The 26,549-nt window shown below is 48.3% G+C and overlaps 1 protein-coding gene across 3 annotated transcripts in view; it reads right to left on the reverse strand.

The window, feature by feature from the left end:
* Positions 1 to 90: 90 nt before the first annotated feature.
* Positions 91 to 26,549, reverse strand: part of LOC115892008 (persulfide dioxygenase ETHE1, mitochondrial) — a 29,544-nt gene continuing 3,085 nt past the window's right edge. The window contains exons 1-7 of one of the 3 annotated variants that reach the window (XM_030913242.1): positions 23,376 to 23,675; positions 22,802 to 22,946; positions 22,487 to 22,635; positions 5,139 to 5,268; positions 2,765 to 2,854; positions 1,453 to 1,569; positions 91 to 291 (exon numbers count right to left, since the gene is read on the reverse strand). In XM_030913242.1, coding sequence (XP_030769102.1) covers positions 236 to 291; positions 1,453 to 1,569; positions 2,765 to 2,854; positions 5,139 to 5,268; positions 22,487 to 22,635; positions 22,802 to 22,946; positions 23,376 to 23,456 — 768 coding nt within the window. In that variant the 5' untranslated portion in view covers positions 23,457 to 23,675 and the 3' untranslated portion in view covers positions 91 to 235. Of the gene's footprint in view, positions 292 to 1,452; positions 1,570 to 2,764; positions 2,855 to 5,138; positions 5,269 to 22,486; positions 22,636 to 22,801; positions 22,947 to 23,216; positions 23,676 to 26,549 lie in introns of those variants that run through there. The other 2 variants (XM_030913243.1, XM_030913244.1) reach the window with 2 other exon arrangements.

Here is a 26,549-nt window from a genome sequence, read left to right on the forward strand (position 1 = left end):
GCCTCCTGGCCTCTCCACAGAACCAGAACTCCACCCCTTTAGGCCCAGAAACCCAATTGGTTCCCCCTAGAAAATAGGTAGAAGTCAGACTCATGTTAAAAAGAAGTTTTATTTAGGAAGCTCCAGGGGCTGGGGTTCGGGCATGGGGTGGGAAAGGAGAGGTACAGTGTCAACGCCACCCTCTCCTCCCGCCTAGTGCATTAATACTTGATGGGAGCATCTGACAGAAGTGAGATCAGGCAGGGGGTGGTGTCTGCACCCCACAGCGCATGTTGGCTGGAACAGCAAAGTCTGAAAGCAAGAAATCAAGGTTAAAACTAAGGGGCCTAGGCAGAGCTCCAGGCCCCACTGGAGACCCAGAAATCCTAGGAACTTTCCTCTTCAGGGAACTAGAGTTTTGGTCCTGAGCCCACTCCTTCCCTCAGACCCAGAAGTCCTGTCCCCCAGCCCCTCCTCCCTCAGACCCAGGAGTCCAGTCCCCCACCCCTCCTCCCTCAGACCCAGGAGTCCAGTCCCCAGCCCCTCCTCCCTCAGACCCAGGAGTCCAGTCCCCAGCCCCTCCTCCCTCAGACCCAGGAGTCCAGTCCCCCACCCCTCCTCCCTCAGACCCAGGAGTCCAGGCCCCCAGCCCCTCTTCCCTCAGACCCAGGAGTCCAGGCCCCAGCCCCTCCTCCCCCAGACCTGGGAGTCCAAACACGCAGCCCCTCCTCCCTCAGACCCAGGAGTCCAAGCGCCCAGCCCCTCCTCCCTCAGACCCAGGAGCCCAGGCCCCCAGCCCCTCCTCCATCAGACCCAGGAGTCCAGGCGCCCAGCCCCTCCTTCCCTCAGACCTAGGAGTCCAAACCTGCAGCCCCTCCTCCCTCAGACCCAGGAGTCCAAACCCGCAGCCCCTTCTCCCTCAGACTCAGGAGCCCAGGCCCCCAGCCCCTCCTCCATCAGACCCAGGAGTCCAGGCCCCCAGCCCCTCTTCCCTCAGACCCAGGAGTCCAGGCGCCCAGCCCCTCCTTCCCTCAGACCTAGGAGTCCAAACCTGCAGCCCCTCCTCCCTCAGACCCAGGAGTCCAAACCCGCAGCCCCTTCTCCCTCAGACCCAGGAGTCTAGGCCCCCAGCCCCTCCTCCCTCAGACCCAGGAGTCCAAACCCCCAGCCCCTCCTCCCTCAGACCCAGGAGTCCAGGCTCCCCAGCCCCTCCTCCCCCAGACCTGGGAGTCCAAACACACAGCCCCTCCTCCCTCAGACCCAGGAGCCCAGGCCCCCAGCCCCTCCTCCCTCAGACCCGGGAGTCCAAACCCGCAGCCCCTCCTCCCTCAGACCCAGAAGCCCAGGCCCCCAGCCCCTCCTCCGTCAGACCTGGGAGTCCAAACCCGCAACCCCTCCTCCCTCAGACCCAGGAGTCCGAGCTCCCAGCCCCTCCTCCCTCAGACCCAGGAGTCCAGGTACCCAGCCACTCACCTATCTGCTCAGGTTTAGGCAAGTTCAGGTTGTCCATGATTTTGACAAACTCCTCACAGCTGCGGGTGAGCCGAGGGTTCAGAGTCCTCTCCTCCTCCACGGTGGACACTGTGAACCCTAGTGGCCAAGGGAGGGGAAGGAAAGTCAAGGAGTCCAGTGCCTCAGGCCTCTCAGAACTACATTCCCCAGGAGGGTTTGGGTGCCTCTCTGGCAGGGGCCTCTCTGGCAGGGGTTCTTCCCAGAATATTCCTAAAGTAGCTTTCCCTCCTCCATGGGAACTATGGGAAATGTAGTTTTCCCCAGTTCCCTAAGCTCCACAAGTAAGGCCCAGGAAAACCCATGCCCTGCAGAATTCCAGGCATCTAGCAGTCACATAGTGTCTACATCCACACACAGCAGGCTCAAGCACTTTATATATATATATTTTTTTTTTTTTTTTTTTTTTTTTTTTTTTTTTTTTTTTTTTTAGACAGGGTCTTGCTATGTCACCCAGGCTGGAATATAGTGGTACGATCACAGCTCACTGCAGCCTCAATCTCCTGGGCTCAAGCAATCCTCCTACCACAGCCTCTCAAGGAGCTGGCAGCATGCCACCTTGCCTGGCTAATTTTTTGTATTTTGTAGAGGCAGAGTTTTGCCATGTTACTCAGGCTGGTCTCGAACTCACTCCTGGGCTCAAACGAGCCTCCTGCCTCAGCCTCCCAAAGTGCTAGGATTACAGGTGTGAGCCCCCGTGCCCAGCCTCAAACACTGAATTTTTTTTGGCCAGAGAAGTTTCTGAGACTGGTAGTCTTCATGCCTTACAAAGATTACAGAGATTTACACTCCACTTTCAAAGTTTTTTTTTTTTTTTTTTTTTTTTTTTGAGGCGGAGTCTTGCTCTATCGCCCAGGCTGGAGTGCAGTGGCCGGATCTCAGCTCACTGCAAGCTCCGCCTCCCGGGTTCCCGCCATTCTCCTGCCTCAGCCTCCCGAGTAGCTGGGACTACAGGTGCCCGCCACCTCACCCGGCTAGTTTTTTGTATTTTTTAGTAGAGACGGGGTTTCACTGTGTTAGCCAGGATGGTCTCAATCTCCTGACCTCGTGATCCACCCGTCTCGGCCTCCCAAAGTGCTGGGATTACAGGTTTTTTTTTTTTTTTTTTTTTGAGACAGAGCCTCACTCTGTCTCCCAGGCTGGAATGCAGTGGTGTGATCTTGGTTCACTGCAACCTCCACCTCCCAGGTTCAAGCAATTCTCCTGCCTCAACCTCCCGAATAGCTGGGATTACAGGCATGGGTCTGTAATCCCAGCTCCTCCAGGAAGCCCTCACCATGGTAATCATGAGCAGGGTAGATCAGACAGTCGCCTGGAAGTGTGAAGATCTTTTCATGGACCGAGTGGTACAAGGTCTTGGCACAGCCTGGGGAAGGAAAGATCAGAGGTCAGTGGATCAACAGGACAGAAGACTCTAACCCCTTCCTTCAAGAAAAGGGTGAAAGGATAAAATCACTGTAGCTAAACCATCTCCTTCATGTCCTGCCAATATCCCTTTGTCTAAGTAGAGAACAGGGAAAGGCATTCTAGGTGGATGGAACAGCATGTACAAAGAATTGAGGAATGGTGAGAAATTCAGCATGGCTGTAAATAGGGTTGGAATGACACCATGAAGCACCAAAGAGTGTCATTTGTGACCTTGGCTGTCACCCAGGGGATGTCAAGTAAGGGTTCTGAACAAGAAAGGTGCACTAGAAGGTAAGAAACTGAAGACAAAGCCAGGTGCAGTGGCTCATGCCTGTAATCCTAGCACTTTGGGAGGCTGAGGCAGGTGGACTACCTGAGGTCAGGAGTTCAAGACCAGCCTGGCCAACATGGTGAAACCCTGTCTTTACTAAAAATACAAAAATTAGCCAGGCGTGGTGACCCATGCCTGTAATCCCAGCTATTCAGGAGGCTGAGGCAGGAGAACTACTTGAACCTAGGAGGTGGAGGTTGCAGTGAGCCAAGATCACACACTACACTCCAGCCTGGGAGACAGAGTAAGGCTCTGTCTCAAAAAAAAAAACATAATAATAAAAAAAAAAGAAACTGAAGACATGAGGCCCAGGAGAAGAGTGTGATGCCATGGTCCCCACAAGCAGCTCTGAGTCCTAAGTAGGAGGCAAACCTCTCTTCCACCTTGCATTTCAGCCTAAATCCTTCAGCTTCCTGACTGTACTTCGAATGGATAAATGGAAGATTGGGAGCCTTGAGAAAAAGACAGAGACTGAGATGCAGAGAGGAGAGAGGGAAGAGGGAGGAAGACGCCTGGGGATGTGGCTTCCCATGACCATCTCATCATGACTTCTGTCTTTCCCTCTTATCCAGCCTCACTTCTCCCTTCAAGGCAGCTAAATTCCAGGCCTAGTGTTAACCCCACATTGTCACACATGCTCAAAGGATGGCCCAACCCTGAGATTCTGAAACTACACTCCCTTTCCACAGGGAAGCTCCTAAATCTAACCACCCCTAGCAGCTAGACTCTAAATGGATCATTGCTCCCTGGCAATTAAACTGCTGGCTCTAACAACTTCTTTTTTTCTCTCTTGCTCTTTTTTTTTTTTTTTTTTTTGAGACGGAGTCTTGCTCTGTCACCCAGGCTGGAGTGCAGTGGCACAATCTCGGCTCACTGCGACCTCCGCCTCCTGGGTTCAAGTAAATCTCTGCCTCAGCCTCCTGAGTAGCTGGGATTATAGGCACCCACTACCACAGCCAGCTAATTTTTGTATTTTTAGAGATGGGGTTTCACCATCTTGGCCAGGCTGGTCTTGAACTCCTGACCTCATGATCCACCTGCCTTGGCCTCCCAAAGTGCTGGGATTACAGGCGTGAGCCACCATACCCAGCCCTTTTTTTTTTCCTTTTTTTTTTTTTTTTTTTTTTAGTTCTATGTGTTTCTTAGAGAGGGAGCCTCACTATGTTGCCCAAGCTAGGCTCAAATAGGTAACTAACACACCCCTGAATCTAACTGTCCCCCAAGAGCTAAGCCCCTGAATCTAACTCTTCCCATACTCTAGCATGGGGGTCCTCAACCCTGGGTACCGGTCTGTGGTCTGTTGGGAACTGGGCTGTGCAGAAGGTGGTGAGCGACAGGTGACTGAGCAAAACTTCATCTGTATTTACAGCCGCACCCCATCGCTCCCATTACCACCTGAGCTCTGCCTCCTGTCAGATCCACAGCAACATTAGATTCTCATAGGAGCACAAACCCTATTGTGAACTGCATGTGGGAGGGATCTAGGTTATGTTCTTCTTATGAGAATCTAATGCCTGATGATCTGTCACTATCTTCCATCTCTCCCAGATGGGACCATCTAGTGCAGGAAAACAAGTTCAGGGCTCCCACTGATTCTACATGATGGTTAGTTACATAATTATTTCATTATCTATTGCAATGTAATAATAATAAAGTGCACAATAAATGTAACACATTTGAATCCCCGAAACTATGCCGCGCCATGGTCCATGGAAAAATTAACTTCCACGAAACGGGTCCCTGGTGCCAAAAAGGTTGGGGACCACTGCTCTAGCAGGGAAACTCCTTGAATTTAATATTGAAGCCTCCTAAAAGTCTAATGTCCATCCATTCATTCTTGTAACAGATACTTCAACACTTGACACACATGTAACTGTATGAAGATCTTGGGCTGGATAAAGGAGCTAGTCACCTTGCTGGAAGTCTGTCCGCCCACACCCACGGATCAACAGGGCATCTCCAGTGAAGGCCATGCTGTGGTCATTCAGGACGAAGGTGACACAGCCTGGGGTGTGGCCAGGGCTGGCCCTGGTCTCCAAGGCCTGGCAGGGGTGGCAGAGTACAGAGATAGTCACCAAGAATCCTTCAAGATGAAACTGGTCCCCAAAGCCCCACCCTACTCCAAGGTCTTATCTAGATGCATATTTTGGTAAAAAATTTAGATTCCCAGGCTCTAATCTTATATTATCAGAGTAAACTCCAAGTGGATTAAATATTTCAATGTGTGAAAAATAAAACCACAAAGCTGTGACACACAACAACAAAAATACAATAATATCTGACCTCTGGTTAGGAAGGTGATATGGTTTGGCTGTGTCCCCCACCCAAATCTCATCTTGAATTATAGCTCCAGTAATCCCCCATATGTCATGGGAGGTAACTGAATAAAGGGGACAGGTTCTTCCCATTGCTGTCTCGTGATGGTGAATAAGTCTCATGAAATCTGACGGTTTTATTAAGGGCGGTTCCCCTGCACATGCTCTCTTGCCTGCTGCCATGTAAGACATGCCTTTGCTCTCTGCTCCTCCTTCGCCTTCTACCCTGATTGTGAGGCCTCCCCAGCCATGTGGAACTGTGAGTCCATTTAACCTCTTTTTCTTTTTCTTTTTTTTTTGAGACAGAGTCTCACTGTCACCCCAGGCTGGAGTGCAGTGGCCGGATCTCAGCTCACTGCAAGCTCTGCCTCCCGGGTTTACGCCACAGGTGCCCGCCACCTCGCCTGGCTAGTTTTTTGTATTTTTAGTAGAGATGGGGTATTTTTTAGTAGAGATGGGGTTTCACCAGGTTAGCCAGGATGGTCTCGATCTCCTGACCTTGTGATCCGCCCGTCTCGGCCTCCTAAAGTGCTGGGATTACAGGCTTGAGCCATTAAACCTCTTTTTCTTTATAAATGACCCAGTCTCAGTGATGTCTTTATTAGCAGCAGGAGAAACAGACTAATACAGTAAATTGGTACTAGTAGAGTGAAGTGCTGCTATAAGGAGACGTGAATATGTGACTTTGGAAACTGGGTAACATGCAGAGGTTTGAACAGTTTGGAAGGCTCAGAAGAAGATAAAAGAATGTGGGAAAGTTTGGAACTTCCTAGAGACTTGTTGAATGGCTTTGACCAACATGCCTGAGAGTGATATGGACAATGAAGTCCAGGCTGACATGGTCTTACATGGAGATGAGGAACTTTTTGGGAACTGGGATAAAGGTCACTTTTGTTATGTGTTAGCAAAGAGACTGGCAGCATTTTGCCCCTGCCCTAGAGATCTGTGGAACTCTGAACTTGAGAGATGATTTAGGGTACCTGGTAGAAGAAATTTCTCAGCAGGAAGGCATTCAAGAGGTGACCTGAGGCTGGGCGCGGTGGCTCACGCCTGTAATCCCAGCACTTTAGGAGGCCGAGGCAGGCGAATCACAAGGTCAGGAGATCGAGACCACGGTGAAACCCCGTCTCTATTAAAAATACAAAAAATTAGCCGGGCGTGGTGGCAGGCGCCTGTAGTCCCAGCTACTCAGGAGGCTGAGGCAGGAGAATGGTGTGAACCCGGAAGGCAGAGCTTGCAGTGAGCTGAGATTGCGTCACTGCACTCCAGCCTGGGCGACAGAGCAAGACTCTGCCTCAGAAAAAAAAAAAAAGAGGTGACCTGAGTGCTGTTAAAAGCATTCATTTCAGTTTTATGTATTCACAAAGATATGGTTTAGAATTGGAGCCTATGTTTAAAAGGGAAACAGAGCATAAATATTAGGAAATTTGCAGCCTGACAATGTGATAGAAAGGAAAAACCATTTTCTGAGGAAAAATTCAAGCCTGCTGCAGAATTTGCCATAAGTCACGAGGAGCCAAATGTTCATCACCAAGACAATGGGAAAAATGTCTCCAGGGCGCGTCAAAGGTTTTCACAGCAGCCTCTCCCATCACAGGCCCAGAGAACTAGGAGAAAAAAATGGTTACATGGGCAGGGCCCATGGCCTTGTTGCTTTGTGCAATCTCAGGACTTGGTGCCCTGCATCCCAGCTGGGGCTAAAAGGGGCCAAGTACAGCTCAGGCCATTGCTTCAGAGGGTGCAAGCCCCAAGTCTTGGTGGCTTACACGTGGTGCTGGGCCTGCTGGTGAGCAGAAGTCAAGAACAGGAACCTCCACCTAGATTTGAGAGGCTGTATGGAAATGCCTGGATGTCCATGGAGAGGTGTGCTGCAGGGGTGAAGCCTTCATAGGGAACCTCTGCTAGGGCAGTGCAAAAGGGAAATGTGGAGTGGGAGCCACCAGAGTCCCCACTGGGGCACTGCCCCCAGTGGAGCTGTGAGAAGAGGGCCATTGCCCTCCAGACCCCAGAATTGTCGATCCACTGACAGCTTGCACCATATGCCTGGAAAAGCCACAGATACTCCACATCAGCCCGTGAAAGCAGCCAGGCGGGGGGCGTGTACCCTGCAAAGCCAGAGGGGCAGAGCTGCCCAAGACCATGGGAACCCACCTCTTGTATCAGCGTGACCTGGATGTAAGACACGGAGTCAAAGAAGATCTTTTTGGAGCTTTAAGATTTGACTGCCCCACTGGATTTAGGACTTGCATGGAGCCTGTAGCCCCTTCATTTTGGCCAATTTCTTCCATTTGGAATGGATGTGTTTACCCAATCTCTACCCCCATTGTATCTAGGAAGCAACTAAACTTGCTTTTGATTTTACAGGCCCATAGGTGGGAGGGACTTGCCTTGTCTCAGATGAGACTTTATTTTGTTCGGTTTTTTTTTTTTCAGAGACAGAATCTTGTTGTGTCACCCAGGCTGGGGTGGGGTGGTGCAATCTTGGCTGACTGCACCTCTGCCTCCCAGATTCAATCAAGTCTTGTGCCTCAGCCTCCCGAGTAGTTGAGACTACAGGCATGTGCCCCCATGCCTGGCTAAGTTTTGTATTTTTAGTATAGACAGGGTTTTACTATTTTGGCCAGGCTGGTCTTGAACTCCTGACCTCAGGTGATCTGCCTGCCTTGACCTCCCAAAGTGCTGGATAACAGGTGAGCCACCATGCCTAGCCTCAGGTAAGACTTTGGACTGTGGACTTTTTTTTTTTTTTTTTTTTTTTTTTGAGACGGAGTCTCGCTCTGTCGCCCAGGCTGGAGTGCAGTGGCCGGATCTCAGCTCACTGCAAGCTCCGCCTCCCAGGTTTACGCCATTCTCCTGCCTCAGGCCTCCTGAGTAGCTGGGACTACAGGCGCCCGCCACCACGCCCGGCTAGTTTTTTGTATTTTTTAGTAGAGACGGGGTTTCACTGTGTTAGCCAGGATGGTCTCCATCTCCTGACCTCATGATCCGCCCGTCTCGGCCTCCCAAAGTGCTGGGATTACAGGCTTGAGCCACCGCGCCCGGCCGGATTGTGGACTTTTGAGTTAATGCTGAAATGAGTTGAGACTTTGGGGGACTGTTGGGAAGGTATGATTGGTTTTGAAATGTAAGGACATGAAATTTGGGGAGGGACCAAAGTGGAATGATATGGTTTGGCTGTGTCCCCACCCAAATCTCATCTTGAATTGTAGCTCCCATAATCCCCACAGGTTGTGGGAGGGACCTGGTGGGAGGTAATTAAATCATGGGGGTGGGTTTTTCTCATGATAGTGAATAAGTCTCACATGATCTGATGATCTTACAAAGGGCAGTTCCCCTTCACACGATGTCTTGCCTACCACCATGTAAGCAGTACCTTTGCTCCTTCTTTGCCTTCCACCATGATTATGAGGCCTCCCCATTTAAACCCCTTTTTCTTTATAAATGACCCAGTCTTGGGTTTTTTTTTTTTTTTTTTTTTGAGACAGAGTCTTGCTTGTCACCCAGGCTGCAGTGCAGTGGCACAATCTTGGCTCACTGCAACCTCCGCCTCCCTGGTTCAAGCGATTCTCCTGCCTCAGCCTCCTGAGTCGTTGGGATTTCAGAGTGTGCACTACCAAACCTGACTAATTTTTGTGTTTTAGTAGAGATGGAGTTTCACCCATGTTGGTCAGGCTAGTGTCAAACTCCTGACTGCCGTGATCCACCCTCCTTGGCCTCCCAAGTGCTGGGATTACAGGCATGAGCCACTGCGCCCGGCCTTCAGGTATGTCTTTATTAGCAGCGTGAGAACAGACTAATACAGACGGGATATTCAAATGTGACATCTAAAGTGATAAATCATTAAGGAAAAGATCAGTCAGAAGTTTCTGAATGGCAGCAACACCATAAACAAAATCTAAAGAGAACCAATATGTGGGGAAAATATATTTGTAACATATACATACCACATGGTCAATATACTTAATATACAAACAGATCTTACAATCAATTTTAAAAAGTTAAGCACACTAATATAAAAATGAAATACTCAACAGTCATTAAAAGCAATACTGTTGAAATAAAATTCAATAATATTTTACACTTTTAAAAATACAAAATAGGCAGTAGTGTCTGGGCACAGTGGCTCACACCTGTAATCCCAGCACTTTGGGAGGCCAAGTCGGGCAGATTACCTGAGGTCAGGAGTTCGAGACCACCCCGGGCAATGTGGTGAAACCCCATCTCTATTAAAAATACAAAAATTAGCCAGGTGTGGTGGCACATGCTTGTAATCCCAGCTACTTGTGAGGCTGAGGCAGGAGAATTGCTTGAACCCAGGAGGCCAGAGGTTGCAGTGAGTCAAGATCGCACCATTGTACTCCAGCCTGGATGACAAGAGTGAAACTCCACCTTAAAAAAAAAAGGGCCAGGCCGCAGTGGCTCACGCCTGTAATCCCCAGCACTTTGGATGGCGAGACAGGCAGATCGCAAGGTCAAGAGATTGAGACCATCCTGGCCAACACGGTGAAACCCCCGTCTCTACTAAAAATACAAAACAAATTAGCTGGGCATAGTGGTGGGCACCTGTAGTCCCAGCTATTCAGGAGGCTGAGGCAGAGAATGGTGTGAACCCAGGAGGTGGAGCTTGCAGTGAGCCGAGATCGCGCCACTGCACTCCAGCCTGGGCGACTGAGCAAGACTGTCTCAAAAACAAAACAAAACAAACAACAAGAGATAGTGAAAAAAGTGGCCCTTAGAGTGAGAAATGATATTTACAAACATAAACACTAGTCCTTCCTTATCTGCAGGGGATACCTTCAAGATCCCAGTGGATACCTGAAACCTGAGATAGTGTAAACCCTATAAATACTGTTTTGTTTTGTTTTGTTTTGTACAGAGTCTGGCTCTGTCGCCCAGGCTGGAGTACAATGGCATGATCTCGGCTCACTGCAACCTCCCCCTCCCAGGTTCAAGCGATTCTCCTACCTCAGCCTCTCAAGTAGCTGGGATTATAGGCGCCCACCACCATGCCCAGATAATTTTTGTATTTTTTTAGTAGAGACGGGGTTTCACCATGTTGGTCAGGCTCGTCTTGAGCTCCTGACCTCAGGTGATCCACCCGCCTCAGGCTCCCAAAATGCTGGGATTACAGGCGTGAGCCACCGTGACTGGCCAATACTATGGTTTTTTTTTTATCTGATAACCAAGAAGGCTGCTAAGTGATTAACGGGCAGGTAACATACTCCTATACAGCATAGATACACTGGACATAGGGATAATTCATGTCCTGAGTGGGATGGTGTGAGATTTTTATCATGCTACTCAGAACTATGTACAATTTAAAACTTACTAATTGTTTATCTCTAGAATTTTCCATTGAATATCTTCAGGCTATGGTTGACCACAGATAACTGAAACCACAGAAAGTGAAACCACAGGTAAAGGAGTTGTACTGGATCCAACAAAGTTCTTGGATCCAAAATATATAAAGATCATGTACAAATCAATAAGATGGACTCCCTAATAGAAAAATTAGCAAAGACTTGAAAAAAACACTTTGCAAAAGAGGGTGCCCAGATGGAACAAACACATTAAAAGGTGCCCAACTTCATCTGTCATCAAGGAAATAAAGTAAAACCACAATAGGACGCCACTACACAACACCAGAATGGCTGGAATGAAAGACTGATTTGAAGCAACTGAAACTGTCATACACCATGGTGGAAGAGTACACAGAAAACTACTGGGCAGTTTCTACTAAAGCTAAATCTACACATACCCTGTGGCTCAACCCTTGGTATACATGTGGTCCTTGACTTAAGATGGTCTAAGATTTTTTTTTTTTTTTGTAAACAGAGTCTCACTCTGTCACCCAGGCTGGAGTGCAGTGGTGTGATCTCGGGTCACTGCAAACTCTGCCTCCCGGGTTCAAGCAATTCTCCTGCCTCAGCCTCCTGAGTAGCTGGGATTACAGGAACCCACCACCATGCCTGGCTAATTTTTGTCTTTTTAGTAGAGATGGAGTTTCACCCTGTTAGCCAGGCTGGTCTCAAATTCCTGACCTCAAATGATCTGCCCGCCTTGGCCTCCCAAAGTGCTGGGATTACAGGTGTGAGCCAGCCACCAGGCCTGGCTTTTTTTTTTTTTTTTTTTCAGACAGCGTCTCTCTCTGTCACCCAGGCTGCGGAGTGCAGTGGCATGATCTCAGCTCACTGCAAACCTCGGCCTCCTGGGTTGAAGTGATTCTTGTGCCTCAGCCTTCTGAGTAGCTGAGATTATAGGCACGCACCACTGTGCCTAGCTAATTTTTGCCCACACTGGCCTCCCAAAGTGTTGGGATTACAGGTGTGATGCACTTGATGACTTACAATTTTGTGACTTTACAATAATGTGAAAGTGATACATTTTATTTCTTTTTTTCAGTAGAGATGGGCTCTCACTATGTTGACCAGCCTGGTCTTGAACTCCTGGCCTCAAGCAGTCCTCCCATCTCAGCCTCCCAGCGTGCTGGGATTACAGGCGTGAGCCACTGCACCCAGCCAAAAGGGATACGCTTTCAATAGAAATCATATTCCATGCACCCAAACTGCCATTCTATTTTTTACTTTCAATACAGTATTCAATACATTACATGAGATATTCAAACACTCTTGCATAAAATAGGCTTTGTGTTAGATGAGTCTGCCCAACTGTAGGCTAATGTAAATGTTCCGAGTACTTTAAGGTAGACTAGACTAACCTATGATGTTTAGTAGGTTAAATGTATTAAATGCGGCCAGGTGTGGTGGCTCACGCCCATAATCCCAGCACTTTGGGAGGCTGAGGCAGGCGGATCACAAGGTCAGGAGTTTGAGACCAGTCTGGCCAACATGGTGAAACACCATCTCTACTAAAAATACAAAAAATTAGCCAGGTGTGGTGGTGTGCACCTGTAATCCCAGCTACTCAGGAGGCTGAGGCAGGAGAATCGTGTGAACCCGGGAGGCAGAAGTTGCAGTGAGCCAAGATCACGCCACTTTACTCCAGCCTGGGCAACACAGTGAGACTCCATCTCGGGGGAAAAATATATATATATATATATTATATATAATATATATGTATTATATATATTTAATATATATATAGTTATGTATTTTGTATACATATTTTTTTATATTATATATATATATATAAAATGCATTTTTTTGAGACATGGCCTCACACTGTACCCAGGCTGGAGTACAGTGGCACAATCATGGCTCACTGAAGCCTGGAACTCCCAGGCTCAAGCAATCCTCCCACACCAGCCTTTCCAGTAGCTGGGACTATAGGCACACCACCATGCCTGGCTAATTTGTTTTTAATTTTTTGCAGAGACAGGGTCTTGCAATGTTGCCCAGGCTGGTCTCAAATTCCTGGGCTCAAACTATCTTCCTACTGCAACCTCCCAAAGTCCTGGGATTATAGGTGTGAACCACTGTGCCCAGCCTATTATTATTAACTAAAACAAAAATATCTACAATCTACTTCAGTTCATAGGAAAGAAAACTTTTAGTAGGATAAGTTAAATGACACACCATGAGAAAACAGTTGAACACATCCAGAATGTGGAATATTTTAGAAGACAGCATGCCAGGAAGCTTCAAAAGTTAACACCCTGGAGACCGAGCACAGTGACTGATGCCTGTAATCCCAGCACTTTGGGAGGCTGAAGCAGGCGGATCACTTGAGGTCAGGAATTTGAGACCAGCCTGGTGAACATGGTGAAACCCCATCAATACTAAAAGTACAAAAATTAACCAGGAGTGGTGGTGCATGTCTGTAATCCCAGCTACTCGGGAGGCTGAGTCAGGAGAACTGCTTGAACCCGGGAAGCAGAGGCTGCAGTGAGCCGAGATCGCGCCACTGCACTCCAGCCTGAGTGACAGAGCAAGACTCTGTCTCAAAAAAAAAAAAAGTCAATATCCTGGAGCAAAAGGATATGAAACTGTTCTAGATCCAAAAATATTTTTAATAAATAAAAAATAATAAATAAATAAATAAATAAATAAGAAAAAGAAAACAAAACAAAAACAAAAGAAGGAAAAAGAAAACACACACACGAGACTAAATAGACATAATGGCCAAACGCTAAGCTCAATTGCATCCTGGTTCCTAAAAACAGCTGTAGGCTGGGCACCGCAGCTCACACCTATAATCACAGCACTTTGAGTCACCAAAAGGGGAGGATCATTTGAGCCCAGGAGATTGAGACCAGCCTGGGCAACACGGTGAGATCCTATCTCTACCAAAAAAGAAAGAAAAAAGAAAAAAAAAGCTGTAAAAATTATTCCTAGGGTAATTGGAGACATCTGAACACAGGGTGAATATTTAATGATGATATAAAGTTACTGCATATTTTGTTAGATGTGACAAACGTTTTGTAAAAGAGTAAGTCTCAAAGTATAGCCTAGGGAACCCTGACAGTCTGCAAGATCAAAACTATTTATGGACTTTTCGCCCATTTTCACTCTCATTCCCCAAAAACATTCACGGGGCGGGGGTAGGGGGGCGGTTGTAAAAGTTTCGTGACCTGTACTGACATAATTGCTCTGATGGCTGATGAAATCTGTGCTTGTGTATTTTTTTTTTTTCTTTTGAGACAGAGTCTCGCTCTCTCACCCAGGCTGGAGTGCAGTGGCGCAATCTCGGTTCACTGCAACCTCCACCTCCTGGGTGTTCAAGTGATTCTCATGCCTCAGCCTCCTGAGTAGCTAGGATTACAGGAGCGTGCCACCATGCCCGGTTAATTTTTGTATTTTTAGTAGAGACAGGGTTTCACCACGTTGGCCAGGCTAATCTCAAACTCCTGACTTCGGGTGATCCGCACACCTCGGCTTCCCAAAGTGCCAGGATTACAGGCGTGAGCCACCACGCCTGGCCTGTGCTTGTGTATTGTTATATTTTGTACTATTATTTCAATGTAGATTTTTAAAAATTCAAAATAAGAAATTGTGGGTGGGGAACACATAACATCTTGACCTAAAGCAGCCTTAATTGTCCCTGAAACTTGTCTAGTGATTTCCCCAACAGCCCAGCCTGCCTAACCCCAAATTCTTTCAACAAATTCATTCTTCCCTTCCGTGATGCATCATGTCCGTGACACATCCCCAGAGCTTTTCTTTCATCTGTTCCCTGCAGCAGCTAAACCTGAAACTACACTCATCAAAGAAACACAACCCAGAAGGGATCCTGTAAAGCATTCAGCCTGCTGGCCTTGGAGTTCCCACGGCCTACACTGCCCCCTGGTGGCAATTAGGCTCTCAGCTTCTTTTCCATTTGGTTCCCAAGTTCTTTCCCTCCATTATTCAAAACTATAGTAAACCCTCTTATCTGCCTGGGATAGATTTCAAGACCCGGAATGGATGCCTAAAACCGCCGATAGTACAGAACCCTACACACTATGCTTTTTCCTATACATACGCACCTATGATAGAGTTTATATATAAATTAGGCACACTAATAAATCAATAATAACTAATAATAAAACAGAACAATTACAGCAAGGTATGATGGTGCATGTCTGTAGGCCCAGCTACTTGGGAGGCTGAGGCGGGAGGATCGTCTTAGCCAGGGTTCAAAATACCAGCCTGGACAACATAGCCAGACCCCATCCAAAAAAAATAGGTCGGGCACAGAAGCTCAAACCTGTAATCCTAGCACTTTGGGAGGTCAATGCAGGTGGATCACTTGAGGTCAGGAGTTCGAGACCAGCCTGGCCAACATGGTGAAACCCCATCTCCACTAAAAATATTTTAAAAATCAATTAAGCGGGCATGGTGGTGCTCACCTGTAAATCCAGCTACTGCTACTTGGGAGGCTGAGACAAGAGAATCACTTGAACCCAGGAGGCGGAGGTTGCAGTAAACCAAGATTGTGCCACTGTACGCCAGCCTAGGAAACAGAATGAGACTCCATCTCAAAAGAAAAAAAGATGGAGTGATGGATGGAGATGTACACTGTAAAAAAAAAAAAAAAAAAAAAAAATTAAGCCTGGTGCAGTGGCTCACTCTAATCCCAGCACTTTGGGAGGCCAAGGAGGGAGGATTACCTGAGCCCAGGAGGTCTAGGCCAGCCTGGGCAATGTGGCAAAACTCTGTCTTTACAAAAAACACAAAAACTAGCCAGGAGTGGTGGTGCACACCTGTTGTTCCAGCTATTTGGAAGGCTGAGGCAGGAGGATTGCTTGAGCCAGGAGGTTGAGGCTGCAGTGAGCTGTGATTGCAACACTGCGCTCCAGCCTGGATGACAAAGTGAGACCCTGTCTCAAAAAATAAATAAATAAATAAATAATAAAGTAAAATAAAAATAAAAATTCAGCCTTTCTCTATGCTTTAAATTTTTCATAATAAGATGTTGGAAGAAAAATTACTTGTTTTACAATTTTAAAAGGAGGAAGTATTGAAACCCACACTTGAGTCACATAAGAATCAATGGTGGAGCTTTTAAAACATGCCAATTCCTTGTGCCCACCCAGAACAATTAAATCAGACTCTGGGCCGGGCGCGGTGGCTCAAGCCTGTAATCCCAGCACTTTGGGAGGCCGAGACGGGCGGATCACGAGGTCAGGAGATCAAGACCATCCTGGCTAACACAGTGAAACCCCGTCTCTACTAAAAAAATACGAAAAAACTAGCCGGGCGTGGTGGCGGGCGCCTGTAGCCCCAGCTACTCGGGAGGCTGAGGCAGAATGGCGGGAACCCGGGAGGCGGAGCTTGCAGTGAGCAGAGATCGCGCCACTGCACTCCAGCCTGGGTGACAATAAATAAATAAATTTATTTATTTATAATAAATAAATAAATAAATAAATAAATAAATAAATAAATAAAAAATAAATCAGACTGATTCTAAGGGACCTGGGGGATCAGTGTTTTCAGCCAGTGTATTTAACAGGCAAGCCTAACTTTCTGATTTGGTCGCCCTGTGGCAGCTAAGATGTTCACTTCTCATTGTTTATTTAAAAAAAAAAAACTCGGGCCAGGCGCGGTGGCTCACACCTGTAATTCCAGCACTTTGGGAGGCTGAGGCAGGCAGATCACTTGAGGCCAGCAGCTCACGACCAGCCTGGCAGTATGGCGAAACCCCGTCTCTTATAAAAACACAAAATTTAGCCAGACATGGTGGCCCACACCTATAATCCCAGCTACTGGAGAGGCTGAGGCGGAAGGATCACCTGAACCCGGAAGGCGGAGGTTGCAGTGAGCCGAGATTGCGCCACTGCACCCCAGCCTGGGCGACACAGTGAGGCTCTGTCTCAGGAAAAAAAAAAAAAAAAAGAATTGTTCCTGTTTCGGTGATCCACTGCCTTGTAGCGTCATCATGTATTAAATAGTCCCTTGCTGTGTGCTTTGTCACCTGCCCTACACCCCCGCTGTCTTTTGTGCACATGAGCAAGTGTGTCTCTGGGCTTCATACCTAGAAGGGGAACCTCTGGGTTGGAGACCCTGACAGCAGTCAGCTAATCCTTGAAACAGTCTCCAGAGGAGGGTGCTGTGATAAACCCTGTGTTTTAGCGCAGGGAACTGAGGCTCCCAGAGGGAGGCAGAGGTTGCAGTGAGCCGAGATTGTGCCGCTGCACTCCAACCTGGGTGACAGAGTGATACTCTGTCTCAAAAAAAAAAAAGAAAGAAAACTCATTCTACAATAAAACCACTTAAATTTGTCCCACCTTTTGTGTAAGATGAACAACTAGTTCAAGAAACTGGGATTTTCTATGGAAGTTAAACATTTGTCGACTCAGTGACCCAGCAAGTCACTTGGGGACAATGTTCCCCAAGATATTTGCGGAAGAATCTTCATAGCAGCATTATTTATGGTAGCCAAAAACTGAATAATCAGAGGGAAAATGGGTCTGGTGGCTCATGCCTGTAATTCACTTTGTACTTTGGGAGGCTGAGGCAGGAGGACTGCTTGAGCCTAGGAGCCACCACGACTCGCCCATTTTGTAGGGCAAAAATTATGCCCAGTGGACGAAATTTGGCCTGCCATCTGTTTTTGTAAGTCCTATAAGCTAAGAATCATTTTAACTTTTTTTTCACATTGAAAACTATCAAAGTAACATGTAACAACTAGATGAGGCTGGGCACAGTGGGGCTCACACTTGTAATCCCAACACTTTGGGAGGCCAAGGCAGGAAGGTGGCTTGAGGCCAGGAGTTCGAGACCAACCTGAGCAACACAGCAAGACTCAGAGACCATCCTGACTAACACAGTGAAACCCCATCTCTACTAAAAATACAAAAAATTAGCCAGGAGCGGTGGTGGGCGCCTGTAGTCCCAGCTACACGGGAGGCTGAGGCAGGAGAATGGCGTGAACCTGGGAGGCGGAGCTTGCAGTGAGTGAGATGGCACCACTGCACTCCAGCCTGGGCGACAGAGCGAGACTCCGTCTCAAAAAAAAAGGAAAAAAAAAAATTTTTTAAAGTAGCTGGGCCACCCAGCGCAGTGGCTCATGCCTGTAATCCCAGCACTTTGGGAGGCCGAGGGAGGCGGATCACGAGGTCAGGAGATCAAGACCATCCTGGCTAAGACGGTGAAACCCCATTTCTACCAAAAATACAAAAAATTAGCCAAGTGTGGTGGCGGGCGCCTGTAGTCCCAGCTACTTGGGAGGCTGAAGCAGAAGAATAGTGTGAACCTGGGAGGCGGAACTTGTAGTCAGCTGAGATCGCACGACCACACTCCAGCCTGGGCGACAGAGTGAGATTCCGTCTCAAAAAAAAAATTAGCTGGACATGGTGGCACATGCCCATAGTCCCAGCTACTCAGGAGGCTACAGTCGGAGGATCACCTGAGCCCAGGAGTTGGAGGCTGCAATGAGCTATGCTCATGCCAGTGCATACCAGCTTGGGCAACAGAGCAAGAGCCTGTCTCAAAAAAAATAAAAAATAAAAAAACCTATATGAAATCCAAATTTTATTTTTTATTTTTATTTTTTTATTTTGAGATGGAGTTTCGCACTTGTCACTCATGCTAGAATGCAATGGCACCATCTGGGCTCACTGCAGCCTCCACCTCCCAGCCGAGGTTCAAGTGATTCCCCTGCTTCAGCCTCCCAAGTAGCTGGGACTACAGGGACACCCCACCACGCCTGGCTTATTTTGCATTTTTAGTAGAGACCGGGTTTCACCATGTTGGTCAGGCTGGTCTCGAACTCTTGATCTCAGGTGATCCACCCGCCTTGGCCTCCCAAAGTGCTGGGATTACAGGCATGAGCCTGGCCTGAAATCCAAATTTAAAGGCCACAAATAAAGTCTTATTGGAACACAGCCATGTCTATTCATCTATGCAGTGTCTGTGGCTGCTTTCACACCACAATAAGAGCTAAGTAGCTGTCACAGAGACCCTACTACCTGTAAAAACTGAAAATATTTACTATCTGGGCCTTCACAGAAAAAGGTAGCCAGCTGCTACTATATAGCAATAAGTAGGAAAGAACTCCAAGTATAAACAACATCATGTGTGAAAAAAGCCAGACACAAAAGAATAAACTGTATAAGTCCTGTTTATAAGGTCAGAACAAGCAAAATTGGCCTGTGGTTAAATGCATCAGAACAATGGTGCCTTGGCAGGGTGGTCATTGGCCAGAAAGTGAGGCAAGGAAGCCTTCTGGGGTGATGGGCAAGTTCTGTATCGGGATCTGGGTAAATACTCATGCACGTGTATAATATGAGGACTCACTTCATTCCATGGATGTTAACAACTAGGGTTTTTTTGGTTTGTTTGTTTTTTGAGATGGAGTCTCGCCTTGTCACCCAGACTGGAGTGCAGTGGTGCGATCTTGGCTCACTGCAAACTCCGCCTCCCGGATTCAAGTGATTCTCCTGCCTCAGCCTCCTGAGTAGCTGGGATTACAGGTGCCCCACCACCATACTGCCTAATTTTTCTATTTTTAGTAGAGTTTTGAGAGTAGGGTTTTGCCATGTTGGCGAGGCTGGTCTTGAACTCCTGACCTCAAGTGATCCACCTGTCTCAGCCTCTCGAAGTGCTGGGATTACAGGCATGAGCCACCATGCCTGGCCTTATTTTTTTTTTTTTTTTTTTTTTTTTGAGATAGGATCTTGCTCTGTCACCCAGGCTGCAGTGCAGTGGCGTGATCATGTCTCACTGCAACCTCCACCTTCTGGGTTCAAGCAATCCTCCCACCTCAGCCTCCTGAGTGGCTCAGACTGCAGGTATGCACCATCATGCCCTGCTAACTTTTGTATTGTTTTGTAGAGACAGGGTCTCGCCATGTTGCCTAGGCTGGTCTTAAACTCCTGGGCTCAAGCAATCCACCCGCCTTGGCCTCCCAAAGTGCTGAAATTACAGGCATGAGCCACCACACCCAGGCTAACAATTCATTTTTTAAAAGTAGAAGGAAAAACAAAGGAGATAAAAATGGATCCCCATCTCCAAAATCTCAGAAAAGCCAGGCATGGTGGTTCACGCCTGTAATCCCAGCACTTTGGGGAGATCGAGGTGGGCAGATCACCTGAGATTAGGAGTTCGAGACCAGCCTGGCCAACATGGTGAAACCCCATCTCTACTAAAAATACAAAAATTAGCCAGGCATGGTGGCACGTGCCTGGAATCCCAGCTATTTAGGAGGCTAAGACAGCAGAATCGCTTGCGCTCAGGAGGCAGAGGCTGCAGTGAACTGAGAGCTTACCACTGCACTCCAGCCTGGGTGACAGAGCAAGACTCTGTCTCAAAAAAATAAATAAAAATGTGGCCAGGCACAGTGGCTCATGCCTGTAATCCCAACACTTTGGGAGGCCAAGGCAGGTGGATCACCTGAGGCAGGGAGTTGGAGACCAGCCTGACCAACATGGAGAAAGCCCGTCTCTATTAAAAATACAAAATTAGCCAGGCATGGTGGTGCATGCCTGTAATCTCAGTTACTCGGGAGGCTGAGGCGTGAGAATCGCTTGAACCCAGGAGGCTGAGGTTGCGGTAAGCTGAGATAGCACCATTGCACTCCAGCCTGGGCAACAAGAGCGAAACTCCATCTCAAATAAATAAATAAAACAAAAAAAATTAGCTGGGCTTAGTGGCTCATGCCTGTAATCCCAGCTACGTGGGAGGCTGAAACAAGAGAATCACTTGAACCCGGGAGGTGAAGGTTGCAGTAAACCAAGATCGCACCAGTGCACTCTAGCTTGGGCAACAAAGTGAGACACTGTCTCAAATTAAAAAAAAAAAAAAAATTGCCTAAGGCTGAGGAGGGGAAAGGGAAGGTTAGGGGTGATGGCTAAGGGGTGTGGGGTCTTTTTGGAGCAATGGAAACATTTTCCAATTAATGGTAGTAATGAATGAACAAGTCTGAATATACTAAAAGTCACTAAATTGTGTACTTGAAATAGATAAATCATATGGTATGTGGGTTATATCAATAAAGCTATTAAGCCTGGGCAACATAGTGAGATCCCAGCTCAACAAAAAATTTAAAAATTAGCCAGGTATGGTGGCAGGTGCCTGTAGTCCCAGCTACTTGGGAGACTGAGGCAGGAGGATCACCTGAGCTCAGATGGTTGAGGCTGCAGTAAGCTATGATCCCACCATTGCACTCCAGCCTGGGTGACAGAGCAAGACCCTTTCTCAAAAACAAACAAACAAACAACAACAAAAAAAGGGTGGGTGCAGTAGCTCATGCCTGTAATCCCAGCACTTTAGGAGGCCAAAGTAGGAGGATCACTTGAGCCCAGTAGTTCAAGCCTGGGCAACAAAGCAAAACCCTGTCTCTACAAGAACATACATAAATTAGCCAGGTGTGGTGGTGCATGCTTGTGGTCCTAGCTGCCAGGGAGGCTAAGGTGGGAGGATCACCTGAGCCTGGGAGGTCGAGGCTGACTGCACTCCAGCCTGGCTGACAGAGACTCAGTCTCAAATTAAAAAAAAAAAAGAAAGAAAGAAAAAAAAAAAAAAAAACTGAAGCTAAATCTACCATAGCTAAACCTTTCAACATTCATTCCAAGAAATGTTTGTTAGCACCTGACTATTACGTACAATGCACATACATGTACAATGCATTTTTGCCTACTTCCAGAAAAAGGCTTGAAATAAAGCTTCTGTAACCATTGTAGCTAAACTCTCTTCCCACGCACAGCCCTCATTTCCTCTAAACATTCCGACTCAAATGAACTGTCCTTATTTAGCAAAACTCTCTAACCTGGAGGCTGTCTTCTGTCACCTGACATTCTGTCCCCAAAGTCAGTGAAACTTTATTACACATCTTTAGCAATTGATCAGAAAAATGCCCTGCCAGCTGTTTCCCTCCCGCTGAGGGAAACTTCCCTGACCCTCCCCTCCCCGACGCCCCGGTTGCAATTCTGGCCGGAAACCCGCTGGTGCCTGGAGCAAAGAGAGTGAGGAAGGCAGGAACCTTCAGACCTTTCCAGTGTGAGGCAACTGCAGGGCTGAGACTAGGGTGAGGCTGTTGGTGCAAGATTTAAGGAGGCGCTCACTCGCAGGTGCGGACCCTGTATTTACAGGACCCTGAGAGTTAGTGCCTCCTTAAATGTTGCACTTCAGGGTCCTCACAGTCCTCATCCTAGTCCGAGGCTCTAGGTTCTAAGCACCCAGATGCTCCTTCCTCAAACGGTTTCCGCAAGACAGGACTGGGTCTCTTTCCTTCTCAGCCCTGCCCTCAGAATTCCAGCCCCTAATCAACTTTTATTTGAGATGCGTGCCAGGCCAAAGAGCTGTCCCTAAGCTTTAGGAAGGAAACTCCTTAAATGCTGTTGACTTAGGAGTTCCGCCAGTGCTCCACCTGCCCAGAGCCTCTTGCCCCAGTGCCCCACCTGGGTTTATGGTGCCCCCTCCCAGAAACATGAGCTCAGGGGTCAGAAACCCAGGTCCTGAGGTCCCTCCTCCCCAAGGACTCAGGATCCCAGGCCCCCAGTACCCTCTTCCCTTCAGTTTAAGGAATTCAGGCCACCACCCTCTTGGGGACCCAGCACCCAACTCACGAAGCGCCCGAAGCGGATGGAGTCTCCATCCTCGATGTGCAAGTCAGCCTGGGCCCCACTAAGGCGGGAGATGACAGACTGGCAGCCAGGGAGGAGGGAACGGAGCAGCCCCGAGCCTGTAATGTGGTCCGCGTGGCAGTGGGTATTCACTGGGAGAGAGAGGAGGGACAGGTCCAGGAGGGTACAGAGAGAACCTGGGAGTCCTAGCCCAGATCCTTCTCCCTCAGACTCAGGAGTTCAGGCCCCTGGCTTCCCATTCCACTGACGCTGCAGCCCAGCCCCGCTGGAACCCAAGAGTTTGGTCCCCGAACTGACCAGCATACAGCAGCCGCAGCCCCAGCTCCTTGATCAGTTGGGCATCCCGAGGTGCTGTTTCCAGGACCGGGTCGATCAGAACGGCCTCCCGGGATTCTCTGTCACCCAGTAGGTACGTGTAGGTGCAGCTCACAGGCTCGAACATCTGGGAACGGGGGACCCAGGTGAGAGCGCAGAACCGGACTTCCATCCACCAAGTAGTCCAGACTGACTCTATCCTTTTCCTAAGATCCAGAAGCAGAAACCCCAGCCCCCTCTTTCCCCTGGAGTCGGGAGTCCGGGGCCCCACTACCTTCCTCTATCAGAACAAAGGAGTTCCAACTTTCTAACATCCCAAAATCAGGGTCCCCGGCACGTTCTTTCATGGAGGACCCAGGGGTTCAGACCCAAGCCCAGAGGCCCCCAGACTACTCACCTTTAAAGGACCCAAGAGTCCAGCCCTAAACCTCCACCCCGCTTTCTGCAAGATGCAGGCCTGGGTCCCCCGGATCTCTCCCTATTAAGAGACCCCAGAGTTCCGTCCTTGCTGCCGCCTAGCGCCCAGTAGTCCCCTCCTAGGTCCAGCCACCCGCACCTGTCGCAGGAGGATGGGGACTCCAGACCCGCCAAGCTGGCTCAGCTGCCGCCGGGCGACCCTCAATACAGCCCCCGCCATTGCGCCCACCGCGGGATCAGGAATGAGCGGAGGCCGAGAGCCTGCCGGAGCCGGGCGCTCCCTCACTAACCCGGGAAGGGCGGGGCGGGGGCGGAGCACGCCTTAAAGGGGCCACCGACGCCTGGGGGCAGAGGGCGGGGGGCCGCCGGGCGGAGTTCGGGCGAGGGCGAGACCGAGACCGAGGAAGCCAAAGTGCATAGCCGGAACGCTCTGAGACCTAAAGAAAACGGAGAACAGGAAACGCTCAAAGTGCGAGGGACAGACGCTCAGAGACACACAGACATACTCATGTAGGAACAGAAGTAGAAACCCAAGGAGAGGCCCTAGTACACTTATAGCCTCAGGGCCGTTTTTTTTCTTTTTCTTTTTTTCTTTTTATTTTGAAACAGAGTCTCGCTCTGTCACGCAGGCTTGAGCGCAGTGACTCGATCTCGGCTTATTACAGCCTTAAACTCCCGGGTTTAAGCGATCCTGCAACCTCAGCCTCCCGATTAGCTGGGACTATGGCACGTTGCCACCACACCCGGCTTATATATATACACACACACAGAGAGAGAGACACACACATATATATATACACATATACACATATATGTATATATATGTGTGTGAATATATATATATATAATTATTTGATTTTTGCAGAGATGGAGTTCTCACTATGTTGCCCAGGCTGATCTCGAACTCCTGAGCTCAAGCGTTCCTCCCATCTTGTCCTCCCAAAGCGCTGGAATTACAGACGTGAACCACCGCGTCCCGTGGGGCCGTTTTCTAGCGGGTGGTAGGATGGTCATGGTTAGAAAAATATGTTCGGTTCCGAGAGACAGAGGTTGCAGTGAGCAGAGATGACGCCACTGCACTCCAGCCTTCCAGCCTGGGCAACAGAGGGAGGCTCCGTCTCAAAAAAAAAAAAAAAAAAAAAAAAAAAAAAAGGTTCTCGGTTCCAGGTAGTTAATATATTGAAGGACTTTTGAGTGGGTGCCTGGTTACCAGAACAAAATCTGATCCCATTAAAGTTCATCCAAGAATTGCATAAGCCTTTTATCAGGAATGTTTCTCTCTTCCCAGGAAGATATCGTAAAATAATAATAATAATAATTTTGCATGATCTCTTGAATAATCAGATTGGGGACTATTCATCTTCAGTTGGGGTGTGAACCTCTGAAAACAGCTTTTGTTCATTTACATCAAGCACCTGGGCTGAGAAACTATCGTCTCAAGTCATGAGCTGTCAGAAAGTCTGCTCTTTGGAATCACAGCAGTAGTGAGACTAGGAATTCCCACTCTCATCTGGAGGATCTATGTCGCTTTGTGACATCAGAGCAGCCTTAATTTCCAGCCTGGGGCAGAGCTTTTTTTTTTTTTTTAATTTTAAAAAATTTTTGTAGAAATAGGGGTCTTGCTATGTTGCCCAGGCTGGTCTCCAGCTCCTGGCCTCAAACGGTCCTCCCACCTGGGCCTCCCAAAATGCTGGGATTACAGGTATGAACCACTGCGTTATCCTGTCCTGTGCAGAGATTCTGAGGAGGGGTTTCCCGCAACAACATTTATCTTAATTCTGGAGTTTCCAGGGCATGGTCCCTGGAGCTATTTTCAGAGCAGCCTCTGTGTTAATGCCTTTACACAGAGAAGGCCTGCTTTTCCTTGAGCCTATCAAATTGCTTCATTAAAATTTTATGTAGCCGGCTGGGCACGGTGTCTCACACCTGTAATCCCAGCACTTTGGGAGGCTGAGGCGGGCGGATCACAAGGGCAGGAGTTCAAGACTAGCCTGACCAACATGGTGAAACCCCGTCTCTACTAAAAACACAAAAATTAGCCGGGCGTGGTGGTGTGCACCTGTAATCCCAGCTACTCAGGAGGCTGAGGCAGAATTGCTTGAACCCAGGAGGTGGAGGCTGCAGTGAGCCGAGATCGCGCCACTGCCCTCCAGCCTGGGCAACAGAGACAGACTCCATCTCAAAAACAAAAAAAAACAAAAATTATGTGGCTGGGCACATGCACAGGCACTCTGAGCACTTTGGGAGGCCAAGGAGGGTGGATCACTTGAGGTCAAGAGTTTGAGACAGCCTGGCCAACATGGTGAAACCCCATCTCTACTAAAAAAAAAAAAAAAAAAAAGTACAAAAAATTAGCTGGGAGTGGTGGGGCACGCCTGTAGACCCAGCTACTTGGGAAGCTGAGGCATGAGAATCACTTGAACCCAAGAGGCAGAGGTTGCAGTGAGCCAAGGTTGCGCCTCTGCAACATAGCAACTTGGGAAGCTGAGGCATGAGAATCACTTGAACCCAAGAGGCAGAGGTTGCAGTGAGCCAAGGTTGCGCCTCTGGGCAACAGAGCAAGAGTGTCCTAAAAAAAAAAAAAAAAAAAAAAAAAAGGAAGAGAAGACACCCAGAATCCAGATAGTCTTGAGGCAGGCAGAGAAGAGCTCAGAGCTAATAAGGAAGGAGACCACTACTACTCCTGCTGCCCTCCTCCCCTCACCTTGCCTAGTTCACAAGACAGGAGGAAAGAGAGAAAGAAACAAAAGTAAGATAAATAGCCAGACAACCTTGGCACCACCACCCGGCCCTAGGACTTAAACAAAGTAATAATAATAACATCAACCCCTGGCCTAAACTACTTGTGTTATCTGCAAATTCCAGACACTGTATGGAAAAAAAAGCATTGTAAAACTTTCTGTTCTGTTAGCTGATGCATGTAGGCCCCAGTCATGTTTCCCACGCTTGCTCAATTTATCACAACCCTTTCACGTGGACCCCTTAAAGCTGTAAGCCTTTAAAAAGGCCAAATATTCCTTTTTCAGGGAGCTTGGCTCTTAAGACGCGAGTCTGCTGATGCTCCTGGCCAAATAAAAAACCTCTTCCTTCTTTAATCCAGTGTCTGAGGAGTTTTGTCTGCGGATCGTCCTGCTACACTAAGAGAATGTTTCTCATTTATTCCAGGCATGAGGTCTCATGCATGTCTGGCTCAAGCTAGACAAAGCTGAGGACCCAGAGGTGACTCAGTCTGGCTGGTAGGGGAGAGAGGTAGGGACAGCAGGTCTGAGACACAGGGAGGTGTAGGGATTTGGGGAGCTCAGGGGAGGGAGGA

This window comes from Rhinopithecus roxellana, chromosome 12 (genome assembly GCF_007565055.1).
Source record: "Rhinopithecus roxellana isolate Shanxi Qingling chromosome 12, ASM756505v1, whole genome shotgun sequence".
NCBI classification, from domain to species: domain Eukaryota; kingdom Metazoa; phylum Chordata; class Mammalia; order Primates; family Cercopithecidae; genus Rhinopithecus; species Rhinopithecus roxellana.